Source organism: Pleurodeles waltl, chromosome 8 (genome assembly GCF_031143425.1).
Source record: "Pleurodeles waltl isolate 20211129_DDA chromosome 8, aPleWal1.hap1.20221129, whole genome shotgun sequence".
NCBI classification, from domain to species: Eukaryota; Metazoa; Chordata; class Amphibia; order Caudata; family Salamandridae; genus Pleurodeles; species Pleurodeles waltl.
This window is the reverse complement of record NC_090447.1, coordinates 832412364-832430395: the sequence shown is the minus strand read 5'-3', so window position 1 is coordinate 832430395 and position 18032 is coordinate 832412364. Positions and strand designations below refer to the sequence as shown.

At 43.8% G+C, this 18032-nt stretch overlaps 1 protein-coding gene across 5 annotated transcripts in view; it reads left to right on the top strand.

The window, feature by feature from the left end:
• CARS2 (cysteinyl-tRNA synthetase 2, mitochondrial) overlaps positions 1-18032 on the top strand; it is a 387142-nt gene that overhangs the window by 323155 nt on the left and 45955 nt on the right. For all 5 annotated transcript variants that reach the window (XM_069205121.1, XM_069205122.1, XM_069205123.1 and 2 more), the window contains one exon: positions 9272-9395. In XM_069205121.1, coding sequence (XP_069061222.1) covers positions 9272-9395 — 124 coding nt within the window. The remainder of the gene's footprint in view (positions 1-9271; positions 9396-18032) is intronic.

The window sequence follows — 18032 nt, the reverse complement described above, 5'->3', positions numbered from 1 at the left end:
TGCTTATGTCAACTGTTTTACTTTTCATTTTCAATTTATGTGGCAAGAAAAGTCCAGTTAGGAATTTACAACGCTAATAGGTCTAACACAAGCAAACGCGAGACCCATTGCATTGCAAATGCCTGTTATATGTGGGGAGCGACCCCTTAGGCAAGGGTCGCTCCCTGGTGTACAAAATCAATTTAAGGCCATTCTGCCCCCCTTGGGTGCAGATCCGCCTATTTTTATTAGGCCCATCTGCCTCCAAGGGGGGCAGAAAGCACACCAGAGACCAGGGATAACCCCACCCCCAAATAAATGGGGCCAAAGTTGTTCTGCCCACCAGTGGGCAGATGGGACAATTACCCCCGATCCACACCCCGGGGGTGGCAGGGGGTGTTGGGGGGGATTGGAGGGCAGAAAAGTATACTAGATGCCAGGGAATAAAAAAATAGCGGGGTGTGGCTACCCACCAGTATGGGCCTGGTTATGCCCCCACCTCAACTGAAGGGGGTAATAGTCTTTCAACTCTTCCCCTGCACACTAAAACATCTTATCCCACGGTAAGCAAGAGGACATTTGATTATTTGGGGTTTTGGCTTTACATTTGGGCCATGAGAGCTTGGTAACTCTCAAAATCGTCCCTCTTGGAATGGTGAGGGCTGCACTTTGTAGACTTTGGGACGCTGCCATGTAGAAAAATCCACAAGTCCTAGACACATCTGAAAACTAAACATCTGGGTGATTCCAGGGTGGTGTGCTTCACATGCACCTGCACCATATTCTTACACACAATGCCCTGCAAACCTCCAACTTTGCTTTGGAAATCACACATTTTCCCCGTATTTTTGTGATGGAACCTTCGGGAATCTGCAGGAATCCACAAAATTCCTAGCATTATCTCATCTATACCGTTAAAAATTCTGCTGCACTTGTCAGCCTAAAAATGTTTTTTTTCAAACTACCCTTTTGAACCCGCTTTGGTTCCCCCTCAATTTCGACATGTTTTTGGCTCTTCCCTGTCACAGGCACTTGGCCCACCTACACAAGTGTGGTATCATTTTTACCGGGAGACTGAGGGGAACATTGGGTGGTAGGAAATTTGTCCCGGTGCGGTGATCCCACACAAAAATGTGTGAAAAATTAGATTTTTTTGTTTTAGTTAATTTTGAGGCTTGCTGAGGATTCTGGGTAAAAAAACATTGGGGGATCGCCACAAGTCACACCTCCCTTGACTCTCTCGGGTGTCTAGTTTTCAGAAATGTCTGGGTTTGGTAGGTTTCCCTAGATGGCTGCTGAGCCCAGGACCAAAAACCCAGGTGCAACCCACCCTCCCCTCTTCCCCCCACCCTGGAAAAAACAGGTAGTTTTGTATTTGAGTATTTTGATGTGTCCAGATAGAGTTCTGGGGCATTTTGCTGTTGTGGGCTCTAGGCCTACCCCCACAAGTGAGGTACCATTTTTATCGGGAAACTTGGGGGAACGCTGGGTGGAAGGAAATTTGTGGCTTCTCTCAGATTCCAGAACTTTCTGTCACTGAAAATTGAGGAAAAAGTGTTTTTTGGGCAGATTTTGAGGTTTGCAAATGATTCTGGGTAACAGAACTTGGTTAGAGCCCCACAAGTCACTCCATCTTGGATTCCCCTGGGTGTCTAATTTTAAAAAAATGCTCAGGTTTGGTAGGTTTCCCTAGGTGCCAGCTGAGCTAGAGGCCAAAATCCACAGCTAAGCACTTTGCAAAAAACACGTCAGATTTCAATGCATTCGGCCTACCAACGCAAGTGAGGTTCCGTTTTTATCGGGAGACATGGGGGAACACAGAATAGCAAAACAAGTGTTACTGCCCCTTGTCTTTCTCTACATTTCTTCCTTCCAAATGAAAGACTGTGTAAAAAAATAAAAAAAGACGTCTACTTGAGAACTGCCCTGTAATTCACATGCTAGTAGGGGCACCCCGGAATACAGAGATGTGCAAATAACCACTGTTTCTCAACACCTTATCTTGTGCCCATTTTAAAAATACTAAGGTTTTCTTGATACCTATTTTTCACTCTTCATATTTCAGCAAAGGAATTGCTGTATACCCGGTTTAAAATGAAAATCCATTGCAAGGTGCAGCTAATTTATTGGCTCTGGGTACCTAGGGTTCTTGATGAACCTACAAGCCCTATATATCCTCGCAACCAGAAGAGACCAGCAGACGTAATTGACAATCCAATCCACCCCACCCCACTCCACTTCAATCCAATCCACCCCAGTCCAGTTCACCCCACTTCAATGCAATCTACCCCACCTAATCCACCCCACTCAATCCAATTCACTCCACCCAATCCAATCCACCCCATATCAGTTCAATCACTCCAATCCAACCCAACCCATCCATTCTACCCATCTAATCCTCCCCACTCAATTCAATTCACTCCACTCCAATCCACCCTACCTCAATGCAATCCACCCCACTCTAATCCACCCCAGCCCAATCCAATCCACCCCAGCCCAATCCAACCCAGTCCAATCCACCACATCCCAATACCACCCACCCACCCCACTCCAATCCAACCCAACCCACCTACCCCACTCCAATCCAACCCATCCTTACTCCACCCTACTCCAAGCCATCCCACCCCATTCCAGCACAGTCTACCCCTCCTGTCCAATACAATCCACCCCACTCCTGTCCAATACAATCCACCCCACTCCTGTCCAATACAATCCACCCACTCCAATCCATTCCACATCATTCCAATTCACTTCACCCCACTCCATTCCAATCCACCCCAACCCAATCCACCCCACCCCACTCTAATCCACCCACCCCACTCCAATCCACCCTAATCTACCCTACTCCAGTCAAGTTAACCTTAATCCACCCCACTCCAATCCAGTCTACCCCACTCCAAACCACTGTAATCCACCCACTCCAATCCAGTCTGCCCCACACAAATCCAAATCACCATACTCAAATCCAGTCCAACCCACTGCACTCCAGTCCAATCCTCTTCAGTCCAATCCACCACAATCCATCCCACTCAAATCCAGTCCATTCCACCCTAATCCACCCCACTCCAATCTACCCCAAAGTAATCCACCCCACTCCAGTCCACCCCACCCCAATCCAAAACACCCCACTCCAATCCACCCCAAACCAATTCAACCCAATCCACTCCACCCCAAACCGCTCCAACCCAAACTACTCCACCTTAATCCATCCATCCCATCCCAATCCAGTCTGTCCTACACAAATCCAATCCACGCCGCTCAATCTACCCCACTCCAGTCCTTCCCACTGCAATCCAATCCATTGTACTCCAATGCACCTCACTCTGGTCCAATCCACACCATCCAAATCCTCCCCACTCTGTCCTTCCACATGACAATCCACCCCACTCCAATCCACCACAGCCTAATCCAAACCACCACACTCGAATCCAATCCACTGCACTCAAATCCAGCCCAACCCAAACCACCCGACTTCAATCCACCTCACTACACTATGCCCCACTCCAATCGAGTGCACCCCACTCCAATCTACCCCCACTCAACCCAGTTCACTCTAATCCACCTCAGTGCAATCCTACCCACTTCAATCCTCTGCACCCCAGTCAATCCAGCCCAATGCAATCCACCCCACCCAACCTTAGTTCAGCTCACCCCACTCTAATCCAATCCACCCACCCCTCTCAGTCTACCCACTCCAACCAATGTCACTCCACCCACCTGACTCCAACCCACTCCACTCCAGTCCACCCCGCTTTACTCCAGTCCATCCCACTCTACTTCAGTCCAACCCGCTCCACTCTATTCCACCCCACTCTACGATACTCCACTCTACAACACTGCACTCTCTGACACTCTACCACTGAATTCTTGTCCCCTCTGCTCAACTTTGACACTCTACTCCCCCCCACTCCACTCTATTTCACTCCATGCCACTCACTAACGTTTAGCCATGCTGAACAGCAGCCACACTGGTGTACAGCATGACAGAAACACATTGCCAAAGCCAATAGCTGTTGAATAGGTGTGACCTATTGGTTTTTCTAATGCTTGTTTCACAAAAGTGTGTATTTGGCTGGACTTTCATTTACTAGGTTTGTGAACCGTATTTTGAGTCTTTTGCCTGTGTAAACATTGCACCTAACTCCTCCTGAGAAGCCTTGTCCTGCTCTACCCCCACTGCCGCTGAGAGTCAAGTGCTGAACCGTTAGTACTTGGCCCAGATACCCAGAGCCCTTAGCAAGTGGAGCCACAGGATTAAAAGACCTTAACCCCCACGGTTGGACCCACTAACTCCTGTTTGCACCATGGCTCTCTGAAAGGGGTTCTGACAGCCTGTTCCCCAAGTTCACCCACCTAAGGTTGGTGATACAAGGCTAGCTGCCAGAGGCTTACCCCAAGGCCTTGTTACACACAGGCAGCCCTCCCAATACCAGTAACCAATATCATATCCCCCAACAGGTCAGGCTTCAGAAGCCTGTAATCTAAAGTGTTTGCCCAAAAGGTAGTTTCCCCAAGGGCGGCCCATTGTAAATATTGACTGTGGTCCAAGCCAGTGGCAGCCAAATCATCTGACCCAAAAACAAGCAGCGCTGACCTACCATGCCTTGGAAATGCAAAACAATTAAATAAAATGTGGAGTTAAAAAGTAATTTTGTTTACACATATCAATTCAAATGATGTTAAAGTTGAACATAAAATAAAAAAATTACAAAGACATGAAAAACTTGCAAAAAACTCTTTAAAAGTGCTATCAGTTCTAAGCTAAAGTGTGTTAAAAATATTGAAATACCACTTTTGGTTTTGAAATGGTTTATTGATACAAAGTGGGGAATATACCCCTTACATTTTCAGTGCATGTTACGTTTTACTACCAATGCCTCAGTACTACTGCTACAAACAAAAACGTTTTAACAGTTAATATTACTCTACCCCATTCTAACATGACACAGTAGCGGACCTCTGAAAAAGGGTAATAAGAGGGAAAGCAGAGCTGGCAAAGAATGGGCCGAATTACGGCTCTCACTAGGGACGCTGCAATTCTGAGCTCTAGCAGACCTGGTCCCTAAAATCAAATATTTATAATCTTTATAGAAAATATAGTGGAGCATTCTGATCAGGTGACAGCTAGGTGAAACGTCTGGGCTACAACAAATAAATGAACCAACTAACAGCCATGACAAGGAAATCATTTGATTGAAACTTATTGACTGGGATAAAAAACGAAAACATAAAAGGTACAACTAAAAAATAAATAGTACAGTTGTAACTAGTTGAGAATTCTTTATCTTAGATAAGAATACCAGGGGGAACATAAACAGAAAAACAACTAATGCATTTTTTTTTTTCTCACTGCAACATGGAATTGAACGAGCACCATGAAGTCTGTGCCCAAATAAAAATAAAAAAAAGTGTGCAATAAATGAAACAAAAACAGCAAAATAAATTTATATTTTATTGCCACTTGTAATGTGTGGTAAAAATATAAGCTAGCTGTACTAAGAGGAAGAAAAATAGTGAATGCATTTATATTTGCTGGATTATAAATGAAATCTGTATCATAACATCTGGTGAACCAGAATCAGCCAAGTACTCGCCACCTTGTTCAGCACTTCAATTGCCATGGCCACCTTTCCTGAGGACTGTAAAAATGCAGAAGTCAACGCCCTACTAAAGAAACTATGGGCAGACCCTAGCGAACTGAACAACTCCACTGATCTCCCTGCTCCCTTTCCCAGCCAAAGTATTAGACAAAGCCATCAACCAACATCTGTCCTCACATCTGTCACGAAACCTTCTACTCGACTCCTCCCAATCCAGATTCCGCAGCAACCACAGCAACAAGACAGCCCTAATCACAGCTATCAATGGCATTCGAGCACTCCTTGACTAAGGAGAGACTGTGGCTCTGATCCTTCTAGACCTCTCTGTAGCCTTCAATATGGTCTCATACCACATGGTCATCATAAGGCTGCACAACATGGGCATCCAAGGACCTGCCCTCAGATGGATCACCTCATTCCTCACCGAAAGAACACAAAGTGAACTTCCCTTCCTTCACCTCCGAACCTAAGGAAATCATCTGTGGAGTACCCCAGGAATCCTCGCTCAGCCCCACTCTCTTCAACACTTATATGACACTTCTGGCCAGCATCGCCAAAATCCAGGGATTCAACATCATATCTTATGCCGATGACACAAAACGTATGCTCTCTCTTTTTCCGAAGACACCACCAAGATCAACTTTCACAATAACATGACAGACACCTCCCACTGGATGAAGGACAACTGCCTGAAGCCCAACACATACAGGATAGATGTACTGATTTTCGGAAACAAAAGCTCCCCATGGGATGCATCTTGGTGGCCCTAAGAGTTCGAAACCACTCCTACCCCCACTGACCTCGGTAGGAACCTTGGCATCATTCTGGACAGCAAGCTAACCATGACGATTCAGGCCAACTCTGTCTCCTCGTCCTGCTTCTTCATCCTCTGCATGCTTCAAGTGGTTACCCCAAATCTTAGGACGCACCATCACCCAGGCCGTCATCTTCAGCTGACTGGACTACAGCAACGCTCTCTACGTTGGAATCGCAGCTCACCTCCTCCATCAGCTACAGACAATACAGAACGCTGCAGCCAGACTCATCCTGGTTCGCCATAAACAAGCCCGCATCACCACCTACCTCAGGGAACTCCACTGGTTCCCTGTAAAGAAAATATGCCAGTTCAGGCTCCTGACCCATGCATACCAGGCCCTACACAACTGCAGACCAGCCTACTTGAACTACTGACTGAACTTCTATCAGCCCATAAGACACCTCCATTTTGCGTCTCTTTTTCTAATCCTCGCCTCAAACCCCTCACCCCCCTCCCCGCATCCAACATAGCAGATGAGGTCACTCGTTCTCCTACCTAGTGGCGAAGAAATGGAACAAGCTACCCTTTCATCTGTGGACCTCCCTGTCTCTTCCAGAGTTCTGAAATCCCTGAAGGCCTGGCTATTTGGTTAATCAACTGGACCCTGCTAAAGCAAGATTACGCTCTATAAATATATTAATTGATTGAACAACACGGAAATTGGGAACTAAGGGAATGCATAAACATCCCACTCACATTCATAGAAAATATCAGGGAAAGAAAAGCAAAGTTGTGTATTACTATAAATTAATGATCTGTAAATGTACACATTTAGAATGATTAGTAGAAAATTATTGCTCTAGATATCAGTTAAGCACAGTTTGGACAACAGTCAGTATGGTAACTATTTAGTCTACTATAAAAAAGATAAAGAAATCTGTACAATATCACACTTAACTAATGAAATTCGAAATTCCAAACAATCCAAACTACTATCCCCCATCTTTCTGCTGATCCTTGACAATTTTGCAATCTCAGACGTGAGATTATAGGTATTCACCACTAACTGGGATGCTGGGTGTTTAACCTGTGATACACAGTTAGCTTACCAAGCCTTCTTGACTCTACTATCCAAGTAGCTGTGGATGAGCTGTCAAGCCTTTACTGAAACCTATTATTCTGAGTTTGAGTGAAGGTCTAAATAGAGATCAAACAGTAAAAGCAAATATACAATGAAAATCTATCATAAAAAGTTAGCAATAAAACAGTGCATCTAAAATCTATATCAATGTATAGTTTTTGATCATGTAATGAACACTAGGATGTTCCCTAGTATTTGGTGATCACTTATTGTAGATGTCTCATGAAAAGTGGATCCTAACAAAATCAAATCACCATATCCAAACAGAGGGATTGGTGGCTTCAACTTTGGCCATGAAGTGGAGCATTTTGGCTCACACATGACCACTTAGGTTTTGTTAGGGTCCCTCCAATCTGGCTAGCGTGTGCGTCAGCCTGGAAGTGAACTTCTTCAAATTTCGGTAGGTGTTCAAAAACAGATAAAGCCCATTGTTGCTTTGTTGGGAATTGGCTTCAGATGCTTGTGCTCATAAACTCTGCCTGCCGATTGGCTCATAGGGATCAGCCCTCTTCCTGCCCCACTGACGAGTTTCATGGGATGTTCAGAGAAGTTGAGCAACCACTTTGTTTCTTTTGATGCTTTTAGGCTGCTTCTATTTGCACTGGGATTTTTTTTATGTTATGCGGAGGTCTGGTGGAGAGAGGAAGTCTGTTTCTGTAGTTTTCCTGTAAAAAGTAGGGGTATTGATTGAAAGGTATGGAAGTCCCACTGAAGCAACCACCACAGTCCTTGTTAAGGTGAACCACAAAAGTCACCAAATTAACCTTTGCTTACCCCTTTGGCATCTTGGCATAACAGCAGTCAGGCTTTATTGGAGGTGATGTGTAATGTATATATTCAGCACCCAAACACTAACAAATTAAAAACACGACACAAGAAAAATCCCAAACCAATTTAGAAAAATAGAGCAATTTTAATAAATAACATGATACTGGAATGACAAATTCAATCCGTAGACCCAGAGAATTTGAATTTTAAAGTTTTTATTGAAAATTAGCACCAAGAAGCAGAAAGTGCCAATCACGGTCATCCGGTGGTGTTAGATCCGTGGAAAGTCACAAGTTCAGTGGTGATTTAATCATCCAGGGACTGACCTGTGAATGCAACAGGCACCCCTTCTTACTTTTTTTTTACTCACTACCCACTGCAGCGGTGCCGGTTTGTGTCCGCTTAGGGCCCTATCCAAGTGAAGGCAAGCCCTGCACACACAACTGCAATCTGGTTGGGGCTGGATCTTCCCGCGTCCCAACTGGAGGATTATTCCATCACAGGAAGGAGGCACTAGGTTTATGTGGCCCAAGAGAGGAATCGGTATGCATGATCCCTAATATGCTGTCTGGGTGGACTGTGGTATATTTTTATGCTTTTCTTTGTGGAACTAGTGCAGTCAGAAAAAGGCTAGCACGCCATGTGCCCTACAAGTCCTTTATACTACATAGAAAATAGGATTGAAGCTTGCTTGTATTGATGCAATTCCAGGTTTTTGCTATACATTCTAAAAGAGAAGGTAAAAGCTGTCCAGCGATGGTGTTAGAGTAAGATCCCGAGAAAGGTAGGTGTTAGGAAGTAGAGGTAGTCAAGCAGACTTCACCACTACTGGACTGTGATGTGTAAAATAAAAAACAGTCAGTAAGTGCCTCATTTGTGTCTGTAACTAGTGTGTGCATATTATTAAGTCACCGATGTGATGTTAAGAATTTCAAATATTGTTTTTTTTGCACAGTGTTGACAAAATTTGGTTTATTTGCTGTCTGTGCCATCATCATTCTTTTTTGTTAACTTTTATTTTTAAAGGTTTACCGATACAAAAGTAAATGTGAAAGCCGCATTAGCAGATGACTTTGACACACCAAGGGCGGTTGAGTCAGTTATGGATCTCATCCATCATGGCAACAGGCAGCTTAAAGCTGTCACTAAGGTAAACAGAAATTAACAGTAAATTCAAAAGTGTCATTGATCTACCGTTTTAGTAGCTAGCACACCTCATCCTGCCCTTCCTTTTTTTTTTTTTTAGTTGTCCTTAAGTTCCCAAAGTTATACGTGCTCCTTTCAGTATTGTTAAGCTTAGATAATCGTTAATAGAATTAGGAATGTTTTTCTTTTCCAGCTGATACATTTCCCTTCATGGGATAGAGACATCTGATGTGTTTTAGATCCCGAATGGAAGACTCATCAAGATTCATCACTGGCTTGGAGTTAACAGCTTTAAACTGACTGCAGACACGACCAAAGTCATTCAGTTAGGTTCCAAGAATTTATCTTCTTCTCCCACACTCTGTCCTCACTCCCCGACATTTTTAAGACTCCCAAGATTTTCGGGCACAATAAAAACTTTTGGTTTTATGGGTGCTAGTATAAGTCTTGGTTCCCACATAAATCGTGTGGTAGAGCAAAGTTGGTTTAAAAAAATGCAGTCAGCAGAGTACTGTTATCAGAGTTATATTTTTCACGTAGTAGTGAATGTTTTGATCAGTTCCAAATTAAAACTGTGGTCTTTGGCAAGACCCCATGTTGTGGTTTTCTGGAACATCGACTGGCTTGTCTTCTAGCACAGCCATTTGTTTACTAGTTGGACGATGTGAAAGAGACCATATTCCACAGTTAATGAAAACCTTAAGAAAGTTACTTGTGAAAGGCATGGTGACATTAAAATCCTTCCCCTTACATGAATGCTTCAAAGGTCTATCACCCAACCAGCTTTGCCCAGATCATCTAGCAACTTCAGCCAGATGAGCTCTTTTCACCGTGAAAGAACCAAACCTGTTCGATGGCATCTGTCGCTGTAGATACACATGGTCTGCATAGCTCGCCATCTGGTGTTGGGTCGGAGTGTTACAAGTTGTTTTTCTTCGAAGAAGTGTTTTCGAGTCACTGGACCGAGTGGCTCCTCCTCCTGTGCTCATTGCGCATGGGCGTCGACTCCATCTTCGATTGTTTTCTTTCCGCCATCGGGTTCGGACGTGTTCCTGTCGCTCCGAGTTTCGGAACGGAGAGATAGCTGAAAACGGAAGATTTTCGACGGTATCGTTGCGATCCGGTTCGAGATAAACACAGACGACAACGCATTGAACATCGAAGCGCTTCGGTGCCCTTCGGGGTAGATTTCGGCACACCGTCGGGGCCTAGTCGGCCCGACCGCGTGGAGAACAACGCCGATGGAACGGACCCCGTTTCGATTCTGCCCTGAATGCCACAACAAATATCCCTATACGGACCAACACTCGGTCTGTAACCTGTGCCTGTCACCCGAGCACAGCGAAGAATCCTGTGAGGCCTGTCGGGCGTTCCGGTCCCGAAAAACTCTGCGCGACCGTCGAGCGAGAAGACTGCAGATGGCGTCCACGCCAAAAGAGCATCGACAGTTCGAGACAGAAGAGGAACAGGAGGAATCCTTTTCCATCCAGGATTCAGACTCCGACGAACTCGACAATACAAAAACTGTGAGTAAGACGTCGAGATCAGAAATTAAAAAAGGCAAAAAGGCCCAGGGGACGCCACTGCCAACCGGCCATGGCTCCACCCAACTTCACGGTGACCAACAATCGGCACCGAAAAAGGCCCATTCAGTGTCGAGATCGTCCGACTCCGGTCGAGACACCGGCACGCAGCCTCCTCGGGACCGAGAGAGTGCTAAACAGAAGCATCGACACCGAGAGTTCGGTGTCGACACGGATCAACGCCGAGACAGTGGCGCCGAAGACCATAGAGGCCAAGATTTTTCGGCACAAAAGAAGAGGAAGGTTACCTCGGAGCCGAAAAAACAAACAACAGGGTTTTCGGAGCCGAAAAAAGCACCAACAGACCCAGTTTCAGGCTCCTATACTGAAGAACTTTCTATGTCTTCACAAATGAAAAGACACAGATTCGAACAGGAACTGCAATCCACTGAAGTGGATCACACGCAAAAGCGTATCTTTATTCAGCAGGGGACAGGGAAGATCAGTACCCTTCCACCTGTCAAAAGAAAGAGAACACTTCAGTTTGTAGCACGAGAGGCTCCTCAGCAACAAACAGCAAAGACGGTAACACCTCCTCCCTCGCCTCCACCTGTAACTCCGGCTTCGCCAACTTACACCCCGTCACATTCGCCAGCTCACACCGCCATGAGCCACGACGACCAAGATCATGACGCGTGGGACTTGTACGATGCACCAGTGTCTGATAACAGCCCAGACACATACCCAACTAGGCCATCACCACCTGAGGACAGCACAGCCTATTCACAAGTGGTGGCTAGAGCAGCTCAGTTCCATAATGTGGAACTACACTCTGAACAAGTAGAGGATGACTTTTTATTTAACACCCTCTCCTCCACCCACAGCTCCTACCAAAGCCTGCCTATGCTCCCAGGCATGCTACGCCATGCAAAGGAGATCTTCAAGGAGCCAGTTAAAAGTAGGGCAGTAACGCCTAAAGTGGACAAAAAGTATAAGGCGCCTCCTACGGACCCTGTATTCATCACCTCTCAGCTGCCACCAGATTCTGTGGTGGTAGGGGCTGCCAGAAAACGGGCAAATTCACACACTTCTGGGGATGCACCTCCCCCAGATAAAGAAAGCAGAAAGTTCGATGCAGCCGGGAAGAGGGTCGCTGTCCAGGCAGCAAACCAGTGGCGCATCGCAAACTCACAAGCGCTGCTAGCGCGATACGACAGAGCCCACTGGGATGAGATGCAGCATCTCATTGAACATCTCCCAAAAGATCTACAAAAAAGAGCAAAACAGGTTGTTGAAGAGGGTCAAAACATTTCCAACAATCAAATACGCTCCTCTATGGATGCAGCAGACACAGCCGCAAGGACCATTAATACGTCGGTTACCATCCGTAGGCACGCATGGCTCAGAACGTCTGGATTCAAGCCAGAAATTCAGCAGGCAGTACTTAACATGCCAGTAAACGAAAAACTTCTGTTCGGTCCGGAGGTCGACACAGCCATAGAAAAGCTCAAAAAGGACACTGACACTGCCAAGGCCATGGGCGCACTCTACTCCCCGCAGAGCCGAGGATCTTATACCACCTTCCGCAAAACACCTTTTAGAGGAGGGTTTCGGGGTCAGGCCACACAAGCCAGTACCTCACAGTCCGCACCGTCCACCTACCAGGGACAGTACAGGGGAGGTTTTTGGGGCCAGTATAGAGGAGGGCAATTCCCTAGGAATAGAGGAAGATTTCAAAGCCCCAAAACCACTACCAACAAGCAGTGACTCACACGTCACTCACCCCCCCCACACAACACCAGTGGGGGGAAGGATAGGTCAATATTACGAAGCATGGGAGGAAATAACTACAGACACATGGGTTCTAGCAATTATCCAACATGGTTATTGCATAGAATTCCTGCAATTCCCTCCAGACATACCACCAAAATCACAAAATTTATCAAAACACCATTCACAGCTTCTAGAGATAGAAGTTCAAGCACTACTGCAAACAAATGCAATAGAATTAGTACCAAGCACACAAATAAACACAGGAGTTTATTCACTGTACTTCTTGATACCAAAAAAGGACAAAACACTGAGACCAATTCTAGACCTCAGAGTAGTAAACACATTCATCAAATCAGACCACTTTCACATGGTCACACTACAAGAAGTGTTACCATTGCTCAAAAAACACAACTACATGACAACCCTAGACCTCAAAGACGCATATTTCCATATACCAATACATCAATCACACAGAAAATATCTAAGGTTTGTATTCAAAGGAATACATTACCAATTCAAAGTATTGCCTTTCGGTTTAACAACCGCTCCAAGGGTATTCACAAAATGCCTAGCAGTAGTCGCTGCACACATCAGAAGGCAGCAAATACATGTATTCCCGTATCTAGACGACTGGCTAATCAAAACCAGTTCGCTCACACAATGCTCAAACCACACAAATCAAGTCATACAAACCCTCTACAAACTAGGGTTCACCGTCAACTTTGCAAAATCCAACGTTCAGCCAAGCAAAGTACAGCAATATCTAGGAGCCATAATAGACACGACAAAAGGAGTAGCAACGCCAACTCCACAAAGAATTCACAATTTCAACAGAGTCATTCAACACATGTCTCCAAATCAAACAATACAAGCAAGAACAATACTACAGCTCCTAGGCATGATGTCCTCATGCATAGCCATTGTCCCAAACGCAAGACTGCACATGAGGCCCTTACAACAGTGCCTAGCCTCACAGTGGTCTCAAGCACAGGGTCACCTTCTAGATCTGGTGTTAATAGACCGCCAAACTTACCTCTCGCTTCTATGGTGGAACAGTATAAATTTAAACAAAGGGCGGCCTTTCCAAGACCCAGTGCCACAGTACGTAATAACAACAGATGCTTCCATGACAGGGTGGGGAGCACATCTCAATCAACACAACATAAGAGGACAATGGAACATACATCAAACAAAACTGCATATAAATCATCTAGAATTATTAGCAGTTTTTCAAGCACTAAAAGCTTTCCAACCAATCATAACCCACAAATACATCCTTGTCAAAACAGACAACATGACAACGATGTATTATCTAAACAAACAAGGAGGAACACATTCAACGCAGTTAAGCTTATTAGCTCAAAACATATGGAAGTGGGCAATCCACCATCAAATTCGCCTCATAGCACAGTTTATTCCAGGGATCCAGAATCAACTGGAAGACAATCTCTCTCGAGATCACCAGCAAGTCCACGAATGGGAAATCCACCCACAAATTCTGAACACCTACTTCACACTCTGGGGAACACCTCAAATAGACTTATTTGCAACAAAAGAGAACGCAAAATGCCAAAACTTCGCGTCCAGATACCCACACAAGCAATCCCAAGGCAATGCCCTATGGATGAACTGGTCAGGAATATTTGCTTACGCTTTTCCTCCTCTCCCTCTCCTCCCTTATCTAGTAAACAAATTGAGTCAAAACAAACTCAAACTCATTTTAATAGCACCAACGTGGGCAAGACAACCCTGCTACACAACACTGCTAGATCTTTCTGTAGTACCCCACATCAAACTGCCGAACAAACCAGATCTGTTAACGCAACACAACCAACAGATCAGACACCCAGATCCAGCATCGCTGAATCTAGCAATCTGGCTCCTGAAATCCTAGAATTCGGACACTTACAACTTAGCCAAGAGTGTATGGAGGTCATAAAGCAGGCCAGAAGGCCATCCACTAGACACTGCTACGCAAGTAAGTGGAAAAGATTTGTTTGTTACTGCCATCATAATCAGATACAACCACTAGACGCAACTCCAAAACATATAGTAAATTACTTGCTCCATTTACAAAAATCAAAGCTAGCCTTCTCTTCTATTAAAATACACCTTGCAGCAATATCTGCATACTTGCAGACTACCTATTCAACTTCCTTGTATAGGATACCAGTCATCAAAGCATTCATAGAAGGTCTTAAAAGAATTATACCACCAAGAACACCACCTGTTCCTTCATGGAACCTAAACGTGGTCCTAACAAGACTCATGGGCCCACCTTTCGAACCCATGCACTCTTGCGGAATACAATTCCTAACCTGGAAAGTTGCCTTTCTCATCGCCATTACATCTCTGAGAAGAGTAAGTGAAATTCAAGCGTTCACAACACAGGAACCTTTTATACAAATACATAAAAATAAGGTCGTCCTACGACCTAATCCAAAATTTTTACCAAAAGTTATTTCACCGTTCCATCTAAATCAAACGGTAGAACTACCAGTTTTTTTCCCACAGCCAGATTCTGTGGCTGAAAGAGCACTACATACACTAGATGTCAAAAGAGCATTAATGTACTACATTGACAGAACAAAGAACATCAGAAAGACTAAACAGCTATTTATTGCATTCCAAAAACCTCATGCAGGTAACCCAATATCAAAACAAGGTATAGCCAGATGGATTGTTAAATGCATCCAAATCTGCTACCTTAAAGCAAAAAGACAACTGCCCATTACTCCCAGGGCACATTCAACAAGGAAAAAAGGTGCTTCAATGGCCTTTTTAGGAAACATCCCAATGCATGAAATATGTAAGGCAGCCACATGGTCTACGCCTCACACATTCACCAAACACTACTGTATAGATGTGCTATCCGCACAACAAGCTGCAGTAGGTCAAGCTGTATTAAAAACTCTATTTCAGACAACTTCTACTCCTACAGGCTAAACCACCGCTTATGGGGAAATAACTGCTTACTAGTCTATGCAGACCATGTGTATCTACAGCGACAGATGCCATCGAACTGAAAATGTCACTTACCCAGTGTACATCTGTTCGTGGCGTCAGTCGCTGAGATTCACATGGGCCCACCCACCTCCCCGGAAGCCTGTAGCAGTTCAGAAGTTACCTTCAATTTTGTACATTTGTATATATATTATTTAAACCTTTAATAGGTACATACTTACACATTTCATTGCGCGGGCACTATTACTATAGTACAACTCCTACCTCACCCTCTGCGGGGAAAATCATCGAAGATGGAGTCGACGCCCATGCGCAATGAGCACAGAAGGAGGAGCCACTCGGTCCAGTGACTCGAAAACACTTCTTCGAAGAAAAACAACTTGTAACACTCCGACCCAACACCAGATGGCGAGCTATGCAGACCATGTGAATCTCAGCGACTGACGCCACGAACAGATGTACACTGGGTAAGTGACATTTTCATTACTAAGACTTGCGTGCTTTAATTGAGGTCATTGTAATCGCATAATTTGCCTGCAGAAAATTGACCCCGTCATATGCTGTACTACTGAAAGATCTTGTAAAAGCAATGAGTAACTATTCAACCACTTCTGGTACTTGTGTATGTAGGATTTAAATATATAATGTCTGAAGAAGCAAAACACTGCGTGAAACATTTGTGGACCAAGAAACAAGATTACATCTGTATTGAGTGAATTTTGAAATAATATAAATTGAGAATCAAGGATGTGTTTAAAAAAAAAAAAAACTTAAAGGAACAAAAGATTCGAATATTTTGTTTATTCATATGGATGTGGTGCTTAGACCAAAGTGAACTTGATGTGTATTGACTATGGAAATGACCTTCATATAGGAGCTCCCAAGAACTCACATTTACCCATGGAAGCTCTGCTACATTCAGCTGCCAAATTTATCTATGAATCCAGAAAATATCACCATATGCTGCAGGTTTTAAGAGACATTATAGAAACATATGAAGGCAAGGATTCCTTTTAAGCTCTCTTGACTCACATTCTAAGCCCTCAGACATCAGCAGCCAGCAATCTACTGCAAACATGCCTTGGAATCCTAGCTATTATCTACAGTGAATAGTGGACTCGTGCTAGAGGTCGATGGATCGAAGCGACATAGGTTTGAGGGGATGTCATCAGGGAACGTCGTGAGTTTTAACAAAAGTTAATAACAATCAATATTTCAAACTTAAATCAATAACCACACTAGTTTATTAAGACATATATTCATTTCCCTATATTAACAATGCTAATGTCACGAAAATAACTCTCAAACACAAATGATAAGCATATAAGATCAGTAGCAGTTGGTTAAAGCATCTTATATATCTCAATTTGATCAAGACAATTAAACAAATTATCTCCAAAAGAGTCACACTTATTAGTAATACAAAGACTGGTAATAATGGCAAAGTGTACATTAGTTCAGCATCAAATGATTTCAAAACATGTTATTCCCTCACTAAAATAGTTCCCTCACTAACCACAAATTAGCATCAACATGTTGGGCTTCATGTGAAAATAATTTAGTAACACAAATTTAGAAAAAACCCTTTATCTTTAATAATAATTAAAAATATATTATTAATATGCAGCAATTGAGTCATAAGTTGCAGCTGGTACCTAGAAAGCAAAAGAGACACATATTACATTACAATGACATACATTACCAATGGTAAAAGTAGAAACAGCAAGTAGTATGCTTCAGCCAGGGGACACCATCAGTTATGGCCTAACAACAGCTAACCCACTCAGCCAATACGAACTTCATCTGCTCCAGTCTGCTCTCCAAACTCTAAAATTGTAATAATCATACTAACTCCTAAAGAATTCTAGCCAAGTTGTTATACTAAATCCTAATAAGTTGATGATTGGTCAGTCTATGGGGTTGTTTCATTTCAGCCTATCAACAACTAAATTGATGATCTAAAACACAACAAATCTTCGCTAACTATAACATTTTCTTCAAGAATAACTTTTCCTCTTCCGTCTCGTCTATAGCTCCATTGTTTCACCGCCTCTCGAATATCTTGTCTCCAGGAAGAAACTTTTACTGTTTCAACCCACTTCCATCCTGGATGAAAGACCAGATATTCGCAACATTCTCAAACAATAGGACATTTCAACTTATGCAATGCTTGGTTAAAACATGACCTTGTAAGACATAACGCAGCAACCCCCTAGAGGTAGCTGTGAGCATATCTACACAAACATCGAAAGCACCTTTATGTAAGCTTTTGAATCATGGAAAATAACCACGGCTTTTAGTTAGAATTTTGCTCAGCTAAGAACTGAGAAACAAACATTTTCAAAAGTCACTCGTTTTGTACGTTAATTCATTACACATTT